This window comes from Abrus precatorius, unplaced genomic scaffold, assembly GCF_003935025.1.
Source record: "Abrus precatorius isolate BTA unplaced genomic scaffold, Abrus_2018 Scaffold7, whole genome shotgun sequence".
NCBI classification, from domain to species: Eukaryota; Viridiplantae; Streptophyta; class Magnoliopsida; order Fabales; family Fabaceae; genus Abrus; species Abrus precatorius.
Window position 1 is genome coordinate 2,782,977 of NW_020874417.1, and position 18,907 is coordinate 2,801,883.

At 31.2% G+C, this 18,907-nt stretch overlaps 3 protein-coding genes across 9 annotated transcripts; 1 reads left to right on the forward strand and 2 right to left on the reverse strand.

The window, feature by feature from the left end:
- The first annotated feature begins 1,380 nt into the window (after positions 1 to 1,380).
- LOC113872230 (protein root UVB sensitive 2, chloroplastic-like) lies at positions 1,381 to 4,971 on the forward strand. Of its 7 annotated transcripts, none has more exons than XM_027509617.1 (10): positions 1,381 to 1,516; positions 1,598 to 1,720; positions 2,097 to 2,185; positions 2,270 to 2,354; positions 2,981 to 3,040; positions 3,134 to 3,227; positions 3,326 to 3,423; positions 3,621 to 3,800; positions 4,066 to 4,188; positions 4,289 to 4,971. In XM_027509617.1, exons 1-10 carry the CDS (start codon positions 1,505 to 1,507, stop codon positions 4,712 to 4,714), a joined length of 1,290 nt encoding a protein of 429 aa, XP_027365418.1. In that variant the 5' UTR covers positions 1,381 to 1,504; the 3' UTR covers positions 4,715 to 4,971. The 7 variants fall into 7 exon arrangements, with proteins under 7 accessions (XP_027365418.1, XP_027365420.1, XP_027365421.1 ...); XM_027509618.1 differs by having other exon boundaries at positions 1,445 to 1,516; positions 1,598 to 1,695; positions 4,289 to 4,951; XM_027509622.1 differs by having other exon boundaries at positions 1,446 to 1,516; positions 1,598 to 1,659; positions 4,289 to 4,951.
- A 797-nt stretch (positions 4,972 to 5,768) lies between these two features.
- Positions 5,769 to 8,516, reverse strand: LOC113872556 (glycinin G4-like). The gene is given in 6 exon segments (XM_027510192.1): positions 5,769 to 6,158; positions 6,448 to 6,664; positions 6,666 to 6,765; positions 6,798 to 7,233; positions 7,639 to 7,895; positions 8,234 to 8,516. Coding segments are annotated over 6 exon segments (1,683 nt in total).
- Positions 8,517 to 15,844: 7,328 nt separating this feature from the next.
- LOC113870722 (patellin-4-like) lies at positions 15,845 to 17,671 on the reverse strand. Its single transcript, XM_027507154.1, has 4 exons — positions 16,835 to 17,671; positions 16,607 to 16,731; positions 16,225 to 16,366; positions 15,845 to 16,108 (listed from the first exon to the last, which is right to left on the reverse strand). The coding sequence occupies exons 1-4, from the start codon at positions 17,669 to 17,671 to the stop codon at positions 15,845 to 15,847; spliced, it is 1,368 nt and encodes a 455-aa protein (XP_027362955.1).
- Between the last annotated feature and the right edge of the window lie 1,236 nt (positions 17,672 to 18,907).

The following is an 18,907-nucleotide window of genomic DNA, read 5'->3' on the forward strand; positions in this document are numbered from 1 at the left end:
GCATATTACATGTCTATACCTCTTAAACTCGTAAAAATTTTGACCCTTCACAATGCAAATCAAAACAGAATTTTAGACAAATTTTAGAAAGAATAACCATGTACGATGGAAGAACGAAGAAGGAGAAATGAAAATGGAAAGAGAGGAGAAGAGGAAGAAAGTTGGACAAGGTTACTGTTTGGCTGGCCACGTGTCAAAATTTGAATAATTTTGCTAACGATAGAGCGAAATACACTTTTGCCAATAGCAGCGCGAATCATTTGGGATGTTGCCACATATATCAAAATCTTTCCAGCCGTCTATTTTGAATTCATTTTTATGAATTATTTTTAATTTTATTGACTTTCGTGATTCTAATGACAAAACAAGGGTTGGTTATAGTCATATGTTACTATCCAATTAATTGTGCTTTGATTGCGGCAAAACTTGGTGATTATTTTGCCAATCAAGTTGCAAAATTACTCTTTATTTAACACATTGTGTTATCTTATTTATTTCATACATTTTATGGCAAAATAAATAAATAAAATTTAAAAATAAATTACTTTCACCAATTGTTATGGCGAAAAATGAGTCCACATAGCACAAAAATCTCAAAAAAATAAAATAATATGAAATTATTTACACACTAATAAATTATTTTTTAAATTACAATATTAAAATAAATTTGTCCTAAATTTGACAAAAAGGGAGGCAGCTTTAAAAAGCTTTAAAATTTATGATCATATCCTTGACAATAATAATAAAAAATCTACCTCTGTTCTTTTGTTTCCAAAGCCAAAGAAGAAAAAATGGTCTAAAGTCAAACCCTTTTCCCTGTCAATTGTTGAAGCTTCTATTTCAATTGATTGAAGTTGGCGACAGTTTCAAAGAAGGATGAGGAATATATATAACAACTAGTTACAATGGATGAAGGGTTTGCAGAATATAATTTGATATTCTTAGTTAATATCTCGAATACAATTGATACCTACACTCATTAAATTTTTTAATTTTTTAAATATTTTTCTTAAAAAGTAAAAGCACACTCAGTAATGGGTTACAATAACCTCTGGTATGTGATATTTAAAAAAAAAAAACTATAATACTTTATACAATTGTCAAAAATATATATATCATGATTTATTTTATTAAATAATTTTTTAAGATATGTCTAATGGCATGCAATAAAAATTTAATGAATTTTATTAAAAATAATCGACTATTACAAAATTTAAGGCATCAATAAAATTAAAAACTATAATTTTTAATAAAAAATATTATTTTTTATTTTTTAACGTATATCCTTAAAAACATCTTAGATAGACGAATAAAAAAATTACACATTGAAAATTAAGAATATTTTTGCATAAAATGAAACAGAAATATTTTTGTAAGAATACCATGTGTCTAATCGTTTTCATCCATGGTGTTCCAGTTTAGATTTTTGAAGTTTTAAGTGACACTGATCAACATATCACACGCGAAAGTCCTTATCTTTTCTCTCCAAATTCAGATTCTCTTAATGGATTTCATGGTATCTACTCTATCATCTTTCGGGTTCTTCTTCTTTTGTTTGTTTTGGTTTCTAACTTCGTTTTTTGTTTTGCAAAACTAGGAGAAGCTTAAAATTTGGAAGAGAAAAACAGAGAAAGAAGGTGAAGGTCCACCCCTGTTATGGTTCGAAACCTCTGTCTCTGTTTGTCGCCGCTTCCAGTTTGAACCCAATTCCCAACTTTCCGTATCTCTCTCTCTCTCTCTCTCTATCTCTGTTTTTTTGGTGAATTATCTTTCCAAAATACTCAAATAAGCAATATTTTAATCTATCTTGTTATTGGGTGGGAGAGATAAATTGGTTCCAAGATTGAGAAGATTGAAACTTTCTCAAAGTCTCTGATATTTCTTTTTTAAATTAAGGAGCTAAAGCGTGGGTGTTACTTGCTTAAGAAATTGATAAACAATCTAATTATCTTTAATAACGCAATTTTAACTAATTTTTTAATAATTAATTACATACTTTTTTACTGGTATTTAATTAAAAGTATATAGATAATGAGGCTTACAACCGTAACTAACGAGGCTTAACTTGTCCAAGTCTTGGTTGGTTTTCTCTGTAGGTAAAGCTAGTTGGTGATTCCAGACCATTATACCACAAGATAGTTGAGTCTTTCCTCAATAAATTTTTCCCCTCAGGATATCCATATAGGTTGTTTGGTCTTTTCTTGAATATGTTATATGCCATAGTTATCTATTTGAGAACCTAGTGTGAATTTTAGTGTTTGTTTTACAGTGTGAATGAAGGCTACCTCAGATACACACAGTTTCGAGCACTGCAACACATTGCCAGTGCGGCGCTATCTGTGCTATCAACTCAGGTCTTCTTCTAGTAACCTGAAAATCTCAGCAAGTCATGTAACTGCTTTCCTACCCACTAACACTAAACTGTTTTTCAAAATCTTTATTTATTCCTTTCATGTTATAGAAACTTGGTGCATTTTGGTTTTGATTGTTTTCAGGGCTCATTTGATGCATGAAATTGAAATTGTAGTTCAAAATTGTAATTTTAATTCCAATTCTGTTATAATTGAATATGGTTTAGAATCACAATTTCTATGTTTTGATTCTTCAAAGAATTAGAATGTACAATTATAATTTTATATTCTAATCTTTGCAGTGTGTAGACAATTAGAGTCCTAAGTTGTTAATAAAATAACAGAATAATAGAAGTGACCACTTGGTTATTATACAGATAGAGCTGGTTATGGAGGGTGAGGGGGTTCAATTTTTACAGAAAGAGAAAGGGTAGAGGTCAGGTCTCTTGAATATTCACCTGGAGAGAGTTATACTTCTGTATCGTACAGTGTTTTTGGTCTCTGCACACTCAGTATCACGCTGATACCAATTTAAACATGGATTGTCTACCAGTAATGATTGCATGTTTACTTCATTTTCTGGTCCAGTTCTGTTAGTGTTGTTGGTCTGTATGCTTATACTTCTGCAGTCACTGCTATTTGCGGCAGGCTTGCGGCCTACTCCTGCACAAGCAACAGCTGTTAGTTGGGTAATTTAATACTACTTTGCAATTTGCAATTTCTCAAACTAGTTATGCTGGCATGCATTTAATACATAATTTGTTTCTCTTGCTGATATTCAGATTTTAAAGGATGGTATGGAACATGTAGGGAAGCTAATATGTAGTAATTTGGGTGCAAGAATGGATTCAGAGCCTAAACGTTGGAGAATTTTAGGTTTGCATTTAAGCTAAAACTTTTCATTTTTCCCCCTATATTAGCCTTATTTGTTACATTCTATGGTGTATGACTGTGATCAACCTTCCATCTTGCAGCTGATGTGCTCTATGATTTAGGCACTGGTTTGGAAGTGTTTTCTCCCTTATGCCCACAGCTCTTTCTTCAAATGGCAGGCCTAGGAAATTTTGCCAAGGTGTAATTTTTTATTGTTTTTAAAATTAATTTTACACGGTAGCTTCTGTTGTCATAGAAAGTTAATATAATGCTAATTGTTCATTTTCATTGTGCCTATGTATGTCATGATAGAGAACTTTTCTTATTCTTGTGAAAGAATATGTTCCTTAAACTATTCCATTTTTGGTATAAATTCCATTATTTTGGAGTCAACAGGGAATGGCAGTTGTGGCAGCAAGAGCTACAAGATTACCTATATATTCTTCATTTGCTAAAGAAGGAAATCTAAGTGATCTATTTGCCAAAGGGGAGGCTATTTCAACTCTCTTTAATGTTGTTGGGATTGGAGTTGGAATTCAATTAGCGTCTACTATATGTACATCAATGCAAGGAAAGGTATACACCCAAACTTTGAGCAACATACTGTCAAAAATTATGTTCCGGTGACCAGATTATATATAAAAATTCCCGCACAAGGGCTTAGGCATGCATATTGGTTATTTCCAGTTAGAAGCATTATCAAAAACATGAAATTGAAGTTAGAAGCATTATTCAAAAACATGAAATCAAGTAGTCTTTTTGCTATTTTATCTTCTTGGGACATAAATATGCATTGTATTTATGAATCCAAACTGATGAATTACGAAACATTTCATGTTAGTTGATTGTGGGGCCGCTACTTTCTATTATACACATATACTGCGTTTCTGAAGAAATGAGAGCAACTCCTATCAATACCTTAAATCCACAAAGAACTGCAATGATTGTGGCTGATTTTCTCAAGGTGTGATCTCAACTATTTTTGTAAATGAATTCTCTCTTGGTTTCCTTTCTGTATTTGAAAAACTGAAATGCTGTTTGACTGTTAATTGAGTTCAAACCAGACAGGAAATGTATCAAGTCCTGCTGATCTAAGATATCAAGAAGATTTGCTATTTCCCCAGCGACTCGTAAAAGATGCTGGAAATGTAAGAGTGGGTAGGGCTTTGCACAAGGTTATTAAGCCTTCAAGGTTTGTTGAACTAAAACAAGTACTCCCCGGGGAGAAGTTTCTTTTAAATGGTGAAAATGGATGCATTGACATGGTATTGGAGCATGATGCTATTGGTGAAGATGCTTTGAAAGGGTGGTTAGTTGCTGCATATGCTGTACAAATTAAAAAGTCCTCTCCTGAGATCAGTACCAGTGCACTGGTAAAGGCCTATGAGAAAATGAATGAGGTCTTTCCTGTGTTTTTAAAAGAATTACAGAGCAAAGGGTGGCATACAGATCGTTTTCTGGATGGAACTGGGAGCCGCTTTGCGTTGTAGTGTTCAAACTAATCATATATTGGCTCTAGTAGGCCTTTATTGATTCTGAGAGATAGGTGCATTACTTATGATGGTTCAGATTACTTAAGTTAAATCTTAATATAGCAGTTTGTATTTAATTGCATTGCTGTGGGGCGTGTCACACCCTTTGGCTTGGATGTAATATAGGTCTTTCCATAAATGTGCAGAACAAAATGATGTATATGTTTTGATGATTGACAGAATTTGATAAATAATACCCTTGACATACTTTGTGCCTTGTGGGGGGTGTTTGACTGATGAGATCGCGAGCATGCAGAGAAACAAAGTGAAGTCAGCTTAAAAAACATTTAAAAATATGATTTTGTCATCAAATTATTTAGGATTGAATTTAAGTAACTAAAAGGGAAGATTTTTCTTGGAAAAGAAGTTATATTTTGTGTTTGTATTTTCAACGGCTCAAAAGATTGATAACAAAATCGGAAAAATAAAATCAACTAAATAATTTTTAAAAATAAGAGTGAAGTGGCAAAAAAAAAAAAAAAAAAACTTGTAGAAAAAGATGTCTGTTTATATTAGTTTAAGTGAAAAAAGTTTTGAGTAACTTCCTGTAGTTTTTTCTTTACTTGCAACTAGAGAAAAAGTATTCACAGTGATTCAAAATGGTTATTTTATGTTCAGTATACAATACTAAGTTCAGTAGACAACACTATGTAATGGAGATCAAACATTGCCTCGTAAACACTTAACATCACTTAATTAAACTTAGGGAAAAATCCACCCACAAAAAAATAGAACAAATTAAAGACAAAACTTCGAGAGTCTTATTTTATTAAGGCAAATCATCAAAGGTACAAAAACAGCACGCCCATTATTTGGGAAACTCTGCATTACATCGCCACTCATACATATATCATACATATATGTATATATATATAATATTAAAATAGTTAAGGAGGCTCGGATGGCATACAAGGCCATACATACTTATTACTACTACGGTGCCGGAATACAAAATTTATTATTATATATATTATTATAAGATAGCCACCTTAATTTATACGATAATGATTATTTATGCGATGTGAACAAAGTTGCGATTATGCTGAGAAGGTGGGTTGACCAAAGGGCCCCAGTTTCCATTGTACTTGAGTTCGCTGACTTGACTTTGACGGAGGCCAAAAGAATTGGCAACAACCTCAGCGGGTAATGCCCTTAACGCCTCCTTGAAGTGGGTTGTGACAGCATTGTCGTTTGTTTTGAATACTACGAACTCAAACCCTTCATCACTTGCTTCTTCCGCCACCACAAAGTTCTGTGGCACCACCAGCAACTGTCCCCTCTTTAGCTCGCCGTTGAACACTGAGTTTCCTTGGCAATTCACCACTCTCACATTTCCTCTCCCTCTTGTCACGTACATCACACCGTTCGCATTGAGGGTCCAATGTGGTGCATATATACCATTCTGTATGCACATGTAAGTATATACATTACTCTCATGCATGTTAAATATATGTTTTTTCAAAATTTTGTTTTTAATAATTAGACCCTATTTCATTTTTTAATTGAAACTAAAACATTCCTAAAAATATAGAGAAACACATTTAAATCAATTATTTATAGTTAAAATATCATTTAACTTATATGGACTTGTATCAATGAAATGGGACTCTAATACTAATTGAATGCAGATGTGAAAAATATTTATATAGAGTGCATGTGTATGTTTTGTAGTTAACATAAGTATTAGGTACCTTGTAGAGGACAACATATTGGGCGCTGAGTCCAAAGAAGCGAAGGGAAGGAAGTGTGAGGCTGTTGATAGTGCTAATGCGACCAGCTTTAGGGTTATAGAAGTCAGCGCGTGAAGGGCTTGCAATGTTCTCATGAAGCTTCAATGTGCACCATGTTTCGTCTATCCCATTTCCATGTCCCTTTCCTTTGGGTTTTAAGTCCCATTCTTCTTTTTCTACTTCTTCTACTTCCTCTTGTGTTTCTCCTTCTTCTTGTTTGGGATGTGTTTGCCTCTTCCTCCATTCTCTTGTCTTGTGATGTCCTGGCTCTTCTTCTTCCTCTATCTCCTCTTCCTCCTCCTCATGTTTACTCTCCTTGTGTTCTTGCTCCTTCTGTCCTTGCTTTTCTTTCTCTTTTTTCTCTTCTTTTTTCTCTTTTCTGCCTCGCTGTTGGTGTTTCTGTTTTTTCTCTTGTTGTTGTTTCTGTTCTTCTTCTTCCCCTTCTTCTCCTTCCTCCTCTTCTTCCTCCTCCTCTTCTCCCTCCTGTTGTTGCTGCCATTTGGGACTGATAATGCTGAGGCCTTCCTTAACTTTGACTATTTGCTTGATTTCGTCAGTGGGAGATTGAAGTTGTTCTGCTGTATCCTCGTCAGTGTTGAGTGCTTGTGCTATTAAGTGTTTGCTGAAGCCACTCAGTATGCTGCCACCTTCTTCTTCTTCTTCCTCTTGCTGTTTCCCTTGCCTCTGATACTGTTGTTTTAGGGTCTCTGGGTGCTCTATCTCTGGCTTCCCAGCAATGTAAAATACCTATACAAATCCATATTTATGGTTGGTAGAAGATTAATGTTATTCTTACATCTTTAAATGAAAATAATAATAATAATAATAATAAAAGGTGTAAAACAAGATTTTTTTTTTTATAAAAAAAAAAGTAAAAAAAAGTGTAAGATATGATTATTTTTTAATGAAATATTATTAATTGTTATATTATGACTAGATTTTTCTTTACTTGTCAAATGATTCAACACTTTAATAAATTCTAAAGGGAACATGAGATAAATGATTTCAATCAAACATGCTTGTAATATTTAAGTGAGCATTTTTCTATACCTCAAAAAGTGGGAGGCAGTGTGAATATATAGACAAAATGAGAATAATATTTTCTTTCCCTAAAAGAAATGAGAAGTGATTAGTAAATTAAAGTAGACATACTCTGGGTGATTGATCAAGCTGGTTTTGTGAGTTGGAGGTGTCAAGAAGACTAATGGCAACAAGTGGTTCATCGCCATAGTTATAGGTCCAGTAAGGAACTCCAGTAGGAATCAACACTATGTCACCTTCCTTGAAATGACGGATCTTCTGGTGGCTATCCTGTGGTTGTTGTGAATGTGGACTTCCTTTAGATTCTGCTTGCGGCTCCTCAAATGTCTCACCACATCCAGGAAATGCAAATCCCACTGCTCCCTTCCCTGTATTATACACCAATGTGTATCACAAATCAATCGCATCTTAAAAAAAACAAAGTTTTATTAGTTTGACAAATATTTTAATAAAAATATATCTATTACATAAAATATATAGGTGATGTGACGAAAAGAGATATATAAGTTATTGTATAATCAAAATATCTCTATTTTTAATTAGCTGTTGATAATAGAATTGATCTATTAATACGAAATTGTATAGTATCATATTTTAATATAATAAGATATTATATATCCAAATCTTATACAAGTGAATTCATGATGAATAAGTTATACCATACGAAGAGAAAGGAAATATTGTATAAATGAAGTGAAATGATTACCCTGAATGATCATCATCATCTGGGGATAAGGCGAGTAAGACGCCAAGTGAAGGCCATTGGGAAAGAGAATGCGTTTGGCAAAAGAAACACCAACGCAACGTAGCTCAGGATGTTTGGAGTTCCAAGTCTCAATCACTCCACCCTCAGTCTCAACGCGATTATCAGGTTTCAATGCATTGATATTATCCAGCTGGCACTCGTTGAACCTCTCAAAGCTACCTAAGCAAGAACTAGCCAAGAGTAGCAAGCAAAGTGAAAGAGAGAGGATAATGAGCTTAGCCATATTGAAGATAATATTACACTGAGGGAACACAAACACCACTGAAAGACTTGGTGAAGTGAAGAACCTAAGGCGTGACTATTTATAGCAATGAGAGAAGGATGATAGAAGGACACGTCATTGAAGTCGAGTTGCTAAATTGATGACATTCTTCAGCATGCATGGCTATCAATTCTTGATTTCTTACACCTCATAAGCTTTCAGACTGGCTTCATGCTTCCAATAATGATCCAAACAATTATATGAAATTGTTCTTATACATGTTGTTACTTCATATTTGGAATTAACCTTAGTTAATATTAATGAACCAGCTCAAAATATGAGGCACTCAGGAGAGTCCCTCTCCCACCATATTCTCCGCATACCCTATCTTTATCTTATTGTAATTATAGTGTGGTCTTGACTTGAAAATTCATTTTAATTTCTAACTATACTGTTGTTTATAACTACATAAGTAGGAGATATTATATCAAAGGCATCTCCTCTTCTTTCTCCCACATTTATATGCAATAAGGATACTATTATTTTATGGCGAGGTTAGTGGATTTTTTTTAATTACACTTATTTAATAATGATTGAGTCAATGATGTTCAGCCTGTTTACATACTTTGTTAACAGAATTAAGGTTTCATTTGATAAATTTTTTCTTTTTATAAAATAAATTAATGTGCAATATTGTACGACATAAAAAAAATTATATAAATAATCTTTAATAAAAGTTATAGAATTTAATGTAATTTAATGTATTAATATTATTAGATATTATAATTTTTAATAAAAATTTATTTTATGTGTTCTTATGTACAAATTAAAAAATTATTTATAAAATATATATAGATAAGTGTAATTCATGCGCTTAATTTAAATATTTTATTTATTTATTCCCTTAAAGTATGTCTGCATGCACATTTTATTTAGTGGCTACAAATAATTGTTTGGAGGATTTAATTCTTTTAAAAGGAAGATACGAGTAATTTGAATTTAAATTTTTATTTTCACTCTTTTACTTTAAGCACTTATTGATTTTAGAAGAGCAAAATTTGTTTTGTGATGCATGTTTATGCTTAGCTAGCAAGGCTAGAAAATGACCGATGAAGAAAGGTCACTAAGGCCGAGAGACACGTCAGAGAAGATGGATTACACGTATGCAATATAGTCAGTCTTCAGTGACCAAATGCATGGCTATGGCATCGTAGTAACCTACACGTAGCTCACTTATTTTATTAGGTTAGTGTGGATTGAGCTATGTCCAAGAAATGAAGAAGCATCGATTGTGTGCATTTATTATATTTCGGTGGATCCAGTTACCTATTTTTGTTTCGATTCAGGATCTATATGCATGAGTTTATACAACATAATCATCTTCCTTGTAATATGTTCAGTTTATTAATTATTTGTACCTGATATTTAAGGTTTCTGAGCTTTCTTACAATAGGGAGTTGTTCTATAAAATCATCAATGTGTTATCATTGATAAAACAATTTCTTCATTTAAAATTTTAATACATTGTGAGCATTAATACTAATATAAGTAAGCATTTTTTATTTTATCAAACATATAAAGAGATTAATTTTTGCAACATTTTTTTTAAGTTATATTATTTTTTTATTCTTTTAAATTTTAATTTTTAAAGTATGTTTAATATGTTTTTAGAAATTTAATTTTAAAATAATTTACAAATAAATTTTAGAATTTAATTTTTGAAATGAATTTAATATACTGTAAAGAAAATGTTAAAAATAACAAAAAAAATACTACAAATAACCAAAAAGAATGGTAAAAATAGTAATTATTAAAAAAATAAAAACATGTATTTTTTGTCAACAAGGTGTGGCCCATTTCGGTAAAAAAAAAAAATGAGAATATATATATGTCAGCATCCCAACTCATCAAATTTGATGATGAAAAAAGAAGAAAAAAAGGTGGAATCAAAATCAATTTTCGGCCTGTTCCACTCAGAACAATTCTTGCATTTAATTACATTTGTCTTCTTTCCCTTAATTTAAATTATGTATGATTTTGTTCATCAAATGTTTTTAATTAAGTGTTAAGCAAGTTTTTATATATGGCAATAGTAAAGATAAAATAAGAGTCGTGGAACGACACAAACTTGTAAGATAATTGTAGGTTTTAATATCTTATTTAAAGTTAAAGAAAAGAACTATACACATTATATATGAACATCTTGATATTTATAAATTGATTAAAATTAAACAGTGTAAATAAAATTAAAAAAATAACAAGAGAGACTATTAAGATTGAATTTTATCTATTCAGCTCAATTGATCTCTAATGTCATATAAATATGATTCTATTAATCAATCTTATTGAATTCTCTTAAGCTACTCTAAATCAATTCCTTACATTTAGAGTTACTAAAGATTATAATCTAACAACGATTCCTCAATTTATTAAATTATGATCCTTGCATTAAGTTCAAGAACTTAACCAACTAATAACTCCAAATCATTGCTAGCATTTAAAGCTATTAGGTGATATGATTCAGATTGGACTTAGAAAATATTTTTCAATTGAAATCAAAGTTAAAAATTAAAAGACGAGTGATCAGTTCATCTAAAACATTAGAGCAGAATCACAATCACTAACATTGAATAATAAATATTATAAATATAATTAAAAAAGGAATACAAGAGAGTTTGACAGATTACCTTCAATTTCAACCAAAAAAGTGATTTAACTACTCATGATAATGAGTGTCAATCCCAAAATACAAGAGAGAATGGAGTAAAAGAAGATGAAATGATGAATCTTCCCATTCCCAAGTTAAATGCCCAGTTCCATGATCCTTTTTTTTTTTTTATTTCTCTGTTCGTTGCCTCCGTTCTCTCTCTATTTTCTATTTATACTATCAGGAGAGAGAGTGAACCGGTCAGTGCTTGAGAAATGGTTAAGTGGTTTAGAGAATTCACCATGATTAAGAAATCTAAACCGCTAGGCACCCAGAGAAACATTGGGTGTTTTGAAGGTCGAGACCTTCATCCTCTCTGGAACTAATCCACTCAGCGCCTATACAAACAATTAAGCGGTTAAGACATGCTTCCAAACCTTACTCTCTGTCTCCAATCTGCTGAGCGCTTCCCCAAAGTCTGAACGGTTGAGAGACGTCAAATCTTTCAAAAACTTTCTAAGTCCTACAAGGTCAAAATAAAAGAAAATTGGTTCTAAAAGCTAACAACTCTCAACAAAATACAGTAATTACATATTCTTTTGATTTTCTTAAAGATAAAAGTGTTAAAAACAAAATTTTCATGTAAATCAAATTCTTTTATATTTTAAATGCAATACTCTTTTTTTTTTTTGAACTTTAAGTCACAAATAATTAGATTTATAACTTATCTTTTGATATATTTTATGAAACTTTTTAATATATCACAAGCATCATATTTGTTTTTTCAAAAAATAAACTCATATATTTTGTTTGTGGGTAAATATACTCATTGAATAATAATAAAAGAGGTTTTCAAGTTGAGTTACTAAAATATTGTCCTATGAAAATTTTCAATTAACAAGACTATAGTGATTTTATTATTTAAACTTAAATAATATGTATAAAAAGTAAAAAGAAAGTAAACAAACGGTAAAGAAAACAATGCAACTTTTAACAATAAATTATTCAAAATGAACCTAGAACTTATAATTTCACCTTCACACTTCTTTATATTTACTTTAATTAATTTTGATTTTAATTTATTTATGATTATCAATCACTTATATAAAATCTATTAATATCTAACAGTCATGCAATATTAACATCATTTTTCCTAAACTATCATTATTAATGGTTATGCAAGGCAAAGAAAGAGGAAAAACATAAATAACTTATAAGTTTGTTAATTTAATAATAATTGAAAGAGAAAAATTAAGCTTGATTTAGTTAATTCTTTATCTCGTTTTACCCTATAAATATATTAATTACATGTTATATGATCGTCAATAATGTAATTAATTATGATATATTAAGAGTCGTCAATTCCAAACATATGGATATAAACACGCTAGAGCAAAATCAATTTAAAAAAAGAAATCATAATTTTTTATTAAACATAAAGATCATATAAAGTATGCAAATGATCCACCAAAGTTTTAATTATAGATTTAGCTACTCATAATTATGTAAACAACAAAAGAAATTGTAAAAAAATCAAATCCATTTGAAATAGAAAAACAAACTAGAGGAATCTCAAGAAAAAAGAGATGAGAAAAGTTCTTATCCCAAGATGCATTCTCGATCACTTGCTTAGACTTTGAAACTCCAGAAGGGTATTCTATATCTTCACCAATGATTCTCACAACCCAATAGCTATAAGAGTTGTCAAAAGGTGATTAAGAAAATATTATTTCTTACAGGCCCTCATTGTTCATTAAATAGGATTCTCAAAATCCTAAAAAAAATTAATTTGAATTACTACGCAAGTAGCATGGCCGTGTATACCATCAAATACGATCATGCTTGTCCTTAAAGCACGCCTAGTGCTGCCTATGAAGTAAGGTTGTGCTTTTTTCTACATATAGCCTAACTTTCCATCATATTTCATATAATTGTGGCCAAAAAAAAAAATGTTGCATACTTCACTGGTAATCTATTTCACGCTAAACTGTAAAATCAACAAAAAAATCCATGCAAAATTTCCATCAAATAGGGATCAAGTGTATGAAACTAAACTGGAAAAATACTGCAAAATATAAACTTATCATCTTTCTACTAAAACCATCAATAAAAATAATAAAATATTTGTTACCTCCATTAGATGAGATATCTATATGGCATAAATATGAGTGCACCAACTCAAGCCATTTTGTTGCTCTTCATACACATCCTTTAGGAAAAATATCTTTGTGCTTTTTATTAATTATACAAGTTTCACACAATTGGTCAAGAATTTGGATGTCTGGTAAGCCCATCCCATTTTTTATTTGCCTAAAAACTTGATACTTTGAAAGTTGAAGTGCACAAGTTACATATGTCAAAGCTAATTATCATCAACAGACATAACATCGCAAAATAAGGAACCATTATAGTTTATGTTCATTGGGAATAGCTTGTTGCTTAATATGTTTGTCTTTGCTATCAAACTCATCTCGTTATCATTTATAGTGCATCATTTCTTAATAAATTGCAAGTCAACCTTTCTTCACCAGTGGTCCCACACTCAAGAGATTTTGACATATACTAAGTGCATAAAATACATAAGAGATAAAGTTCAAAGACTCATCCTTCAATTTAATTGCAATCCTTCCTTTTTCAATAATGGGAAGTTTTGAGTTATTACCAAACTTAACTGTGGTTTTGAAGCTTTTATCTAAGTCAGAAATAACTTATTTTTCACTTAGATGATTATTGTATCCTATATCTAATAGTCATTGATTGTCATTCTTATCAGTAATTGCATCAGTAGTAATAAGCACGAATTTCATTTTATCATTCGTCTTTATATTATCTTTATTTTCTGCAACTTGAGCGTGACTTTTCCTAATATTCAATTATTTAGCATGTCATTTTCAATTATAATAACTATATTTATTACAATTATCACACTGGATATGTGATTTGCATTCTTATTAAAAGTGATCATACCTATTACATTTATAATATTAAATATTAGACTTATTTTAAAAATTATCATTACCTCTTATATCTTGACTTAAATTATTTTTAAAGTTATTCCCTTTTTTTCTAAAATTTTGACCACTTTGATTATAATTCTACCTTCTTAGAAAAGGTCTCTCGTATGTGTTTGAGCTTTTAATGCTTACTCACTTATACTTGACTTTTTGTTCATTCGCATTTTACGTTGACTCCAATGACACTTGGAAATCACTCAATGTCATTGAGCTGAAATCTTTTCCTTCTTCAACAATTGTCACCACGTAATCAACTTGAGTGGTGAAAGTGTGCATAATTTTCTTCATGACTTCTTTTTCTGTTATATCAGCACCATTGCTCTTCATGTCATTGACCAGTTTCTCTATTCATAAAGAATAATCACGAATACTTTTATTTCTGCCTTGCTCTATCATCAAGTTGAATTGCCATTTTAAGCTTTACAACCTCATTTGTTTGACTGGAGTAGCACCTTCATATGTTTTGAAGAAGATTTCTCAAGATTCTTTTATTAAGAATAAAACATTTTTATTGAATTGATGATCTTTATATATTTACTTCATATTAATCTTTGTTTCATTTCCTTTCTTTTGTTCATCATAGCCTTTCTTTATGATCTCACCGTAATCGCTAGTTTTTATACACAACTCTATCAAATGTTTCCAAATAGCAAAATTGTTTCTACCATCAAACTTGAAGACAACAGTTAGAATATGTTGGACATGTTTCATTCCCAAACTTAAACTTGCTATCATCTTGTATCAACTAGCTTTGAAACTAGATGTTGGCAATATATAATGAGTTGTCTTGAAATAATTACAAGATATTGCTATTAAACTAGACTCATTAGACTCTTTCTCTTTTTCTTTGTTTCTCTTTTGAAAATGTTATTATTACAAAAATAAAAAAATTACCTATTTATATTGTAACAAGTTTATATTTATCACCTAAATTGACAAAAATGATTATACATACAATATTTAGAATAACTAGTAACAACATTCCATCATTTACTAATAATATTTGAACAAATTTAACCTCTAACATTCCATCTTTTCAGCATCATTCTTAATATCCAAATTTCAGAATTTACTTGTGATTATAAAAGAATTTTGTTCTGGTAACTGGTTCCAGCAACTTTTAGTTGTTGCTGCTGAGTCCGGTGGTAAAATAATCAACTTTTATTTAACTATTGCATATTCATGTTGTTTTCACTTACTAAATTTTCTTAATCCTGAAAGCAGCATTGTACATTAGTATTAATCAATTGTTTTCATTTTAATGATGCAACCAATTATCTGCATTTGAACTACTTTCTTGTCTATTAAACAAGTTAACCCCCCCCCCCCACCCAAAAAAAAAAACAAAAATTATCTCCAATTAATACTAAAGGACCCGAAGTTCGTAATGCAAGACTTAAAATAAATCGAAGTCATAGTGATTCTAATAGACAACTAGCTATAACATAAAAGTTTCTATTTCATTAATTGATGGCTTTCAGGTTCGAATGTTAAAAAATCATTGCAAACATGAAACTTGCGGCTATGTAAACAATCAATTCTAGCAGCCATGAACTAAAAATTGTGAACCTTTAGCAGTGACTAAAATGGGTGTATTCTGCCAGCAATTTCACATTGGTAGCTTAGCCATTTATTTGTGTGTGAATATACAATGTTTTCAAATCAAGTTGAAGCCAGCAAGGCATTGGCTATGATAACAAGATGAACATGGGAACTGTGGTTCTGGTTTTAGATCTATAGAACATTTTCCTCTTCTTGTAGGTCCAATTTTCAATTGTTATGACAATCCTCCCAGGTTCACTGATGTAAAAGGAGTTTCTAGTGCTTTCACCCACTATGCTTTGGTTTTGAAGTAAAATAGTGTATGAGCCTTCATCATCTGGAATGAACTCTTCCTTGTAGGACACATCCCACCCAACCACAGTTACATCCCACATCACTGTCACTCCAGGCTAGGCAGATCAAAAATCAAATTACAACATATTAAAGCATGGTAAAAAATAACACATTTTTAAGTGCATGTGCATTTAAAAAATTATACAAAAAATCAAAATTTCATGTTGAGTACCTCATGGATTGGAAATTCAACTGTAGAAACCACATTTCCTCTGATTTTATGCTCTAATACCTTATCAGCAAGCGAAAAATCTTCATCATTTTTTCTCCTTAGACCGCCATATTCAACTGGAAGATGTTCTGGGGCTATATACCTTCACAAATCACAATGTTAACTGTAGTTGTAAGATAAGATTCACAATGGGACACTAGGCTGTGTTTGTGTTAGGTTTTCTTAAAAATAAAAAATCATTTCTAATAAAATGTAAAAATAAAATGAAAAAATATTTTATTTATTTTCATAAATACGATATAATTTTCTTAATTTAAAAATAAAATATTTGTCCTTGGATAAACCCATTTCTCAAATATACTTTAAGGTAGGAGCAACTCACTTGAGAAGTGTCTGCGTGACCCTCTGTGGCCTAGCTAAGATGAACTTCTTTTTATTTCTCTGGTTCATGAATCTTGAGACTAGCACTTGAGACGTGTAGAACCAAAATGGAGCATATACTACTATCTGCAAGTCAAATAAAAAATGAGGGAAAGGAAAAACAAAAATTAATTTTGCAGTTTCAATTATGATTAGGTTCTCCTCTTGTAGTCTACTTTTATATACTAACATTTTTGTGAATGAGCTCAGGATAGTAATTCTGACACAGTATCAAAGCTTTTTTGTTGACTGCGTTAAGCTCCTTAGTTCCTTGCATTGTTGTGTTCTTTAAATCAAGAATCTGAATAATGGAATCAGCCCCTCCTTCTCTAAAGCAAAGCTTCTTCACAGCCTTTTCCATCAACTGAATTCTCCATCTCAAAAACAGGTCACATCTGTGTTGTGTGCCAAAAGTCTTCTTGTAAACATGCCTATCTCTGAAGACCCCACAAACATGGTAACAAACTGGACGACCTTCCCTATCCCTACTGCATAAAAATCCAGCATTTTCAAACTCAGGATCCAAATCTTCATCAAGGATACCATCAATGTTGTTCTTAATTCTCCATAACAAAGTCTTCTGAAGCATGTCAAAGGCATCATTGACCTTGAAATCTTTGGCTTTCAAGAATTTCCTCAAGACAACATCGGTGCCTTGATGACCCTTGCTAGGTAACAATGGAACACCCCAGAGAGAAATATCTCTAAGCTGTTCCCTTGCCACTGCTATTTCTTCTGGTGCAACATTCTCATGATCAGGTTCACCTAACAAATAGTTCCCAAGAATGGCATCTTCAACCTGGCAACGGAATTCCAACAAAGACTTCTTCATCTTGAGCTTAATCTCAGCAGGACTTGGAAGCCCATCTCCAAAAGGTGATGCAACCTCAAGATCTTCTTCTTGATCAGAATCATTGTCCTCATGGGGTCTTTTCTTTTCATCAACTTTCTCATTTTCAATGAGAACTAGTGGCAACCTAAAATGGGTCTTCTCATTTTCATCACTGCATTCATCGGTTTCGCTCATGATTGCTATGTCTCCCCCTCCTCGTTGGTTAGATTTTCAAGCACCGAGCATTTAGTGGAGGGTGGGAGAGAAGAGAGGAAAGGCGGGGCCTTGCATGAAGACCTTGTTTGTTTTCGTTGTGCCAACGTACGATAATGTTGAGTGATGATAGAAATTCACAATTCTCAACCGTTAGTTGAGTGGTGCCAAATATAGAGTTGGTGTGCGTACTTGCGGTGGCATCATCAAGTTTGGTTTCATATTTATTGGCAAATAATGCTTTTCGATTATTTAAACCACGTTGGCATGGTGCAACGCCATCACTCTTTTCATGCAACACAAATCAATCCACAACAAACTTCGTTGTAGTTATCACAATTTCTTGTTTAGAATCTTAAAATCTGGTCTAAGGTAAAATTTCAAGGAACAAGTTTTATCCATTTCAACCATATCCACTTCATCTCCCAAGTTTGATATACACAATTTGCTCTATCGCATCAAATGTTAAATATATAAATGCTAGAATCACCGTTCAATTCTATATGCATGATCAATGTCCTAAATTCCCAGAGACACAAACAACTCTTCCCTTTTATGCCTAAATATTATAAGGAATCTTAAGTCTTTGCAAAATTAATTAAATCGTTAAAAATTTATCAACGAAAGTTGATTTGAGTAGCAAGCGGTTCAGTATCGCTTAAGCAAGATTTGAATATACAGATTATACAGATGAGAAATCAAAACACAAAAAAAAAATTGTATAAATTTTTATTTATTCTTAAAATTTAAATCAAGATTAAAATGTCAGTTATAATAAATTTGTTATATAAACTTCCTTGAAATCCTATTCATTTATCACTACTAAATTATAGTTTATTTTTTATTAAAATAAAAAATATTATTATCTCTACGTAATTTTTAATAAAAATCTAATATTTATTAATTCATTAAGCAGTAATATTAAAATACTAAAATAAAAATAAGAATAAAATCTAACATTAAAAGTATTGATCAAAAACTTTATTTTTCTGCAAACCCTCTTAATAAATAAGTTATTTTGGAAAAATAAAAAATAAATGACATGATAGAAATGTGTAAAATATTATTACTGACTAAAGTGCCCTAAAAGGATAAATAATAGTTTACAATTAAAATTAGATCAAAATATATTAAAAAGTTAGAAGACTAAGAGCATTGTATTTTTTTTAATTAAAAATTTACTTTCAGTGTATTAAAAGTATTTGTTAGCATTTTTCT

Coding starts and splice junctions, on each gene's coding strand:
- LOC113872230 (XM_027509617.1), top strand. Junction 3,228..3,325: donor TAAACGTTGGAGAATTTTAG/GTTTGCATTTAA, acceptor TCCATCTTGCAG/CTGATGTGCTCTATGATTTA. Junction 3,424..3,620: donor GCCTAGGAAATTTTGCCAAG/GTGTAATTTTTT, acceptor TGGAGTCAACAG/GGAATGGCAGTTGTGGCAGC.
- LOC113870722 (XM_027507154.1), bottom strand. CDS start 17,671: ATGAGCGAAACCGATGAATGCAGTGATGAAAATGAGAAGACCCATTTT. Junction 16,732..16,834: donor CTGAGCTCATTCACAAAAAT/GTTAGTATATAA, acceptor TTTGACTTGCAG/ATAGTAGTATATGCTCCATT. Junction 16,109..16,224: donor TTGAATTTCCAATCCATGAG/GTACTCAACATG, acceptor TGATCTGCCTAG/CCTGGAGTGACAGTGATGTG.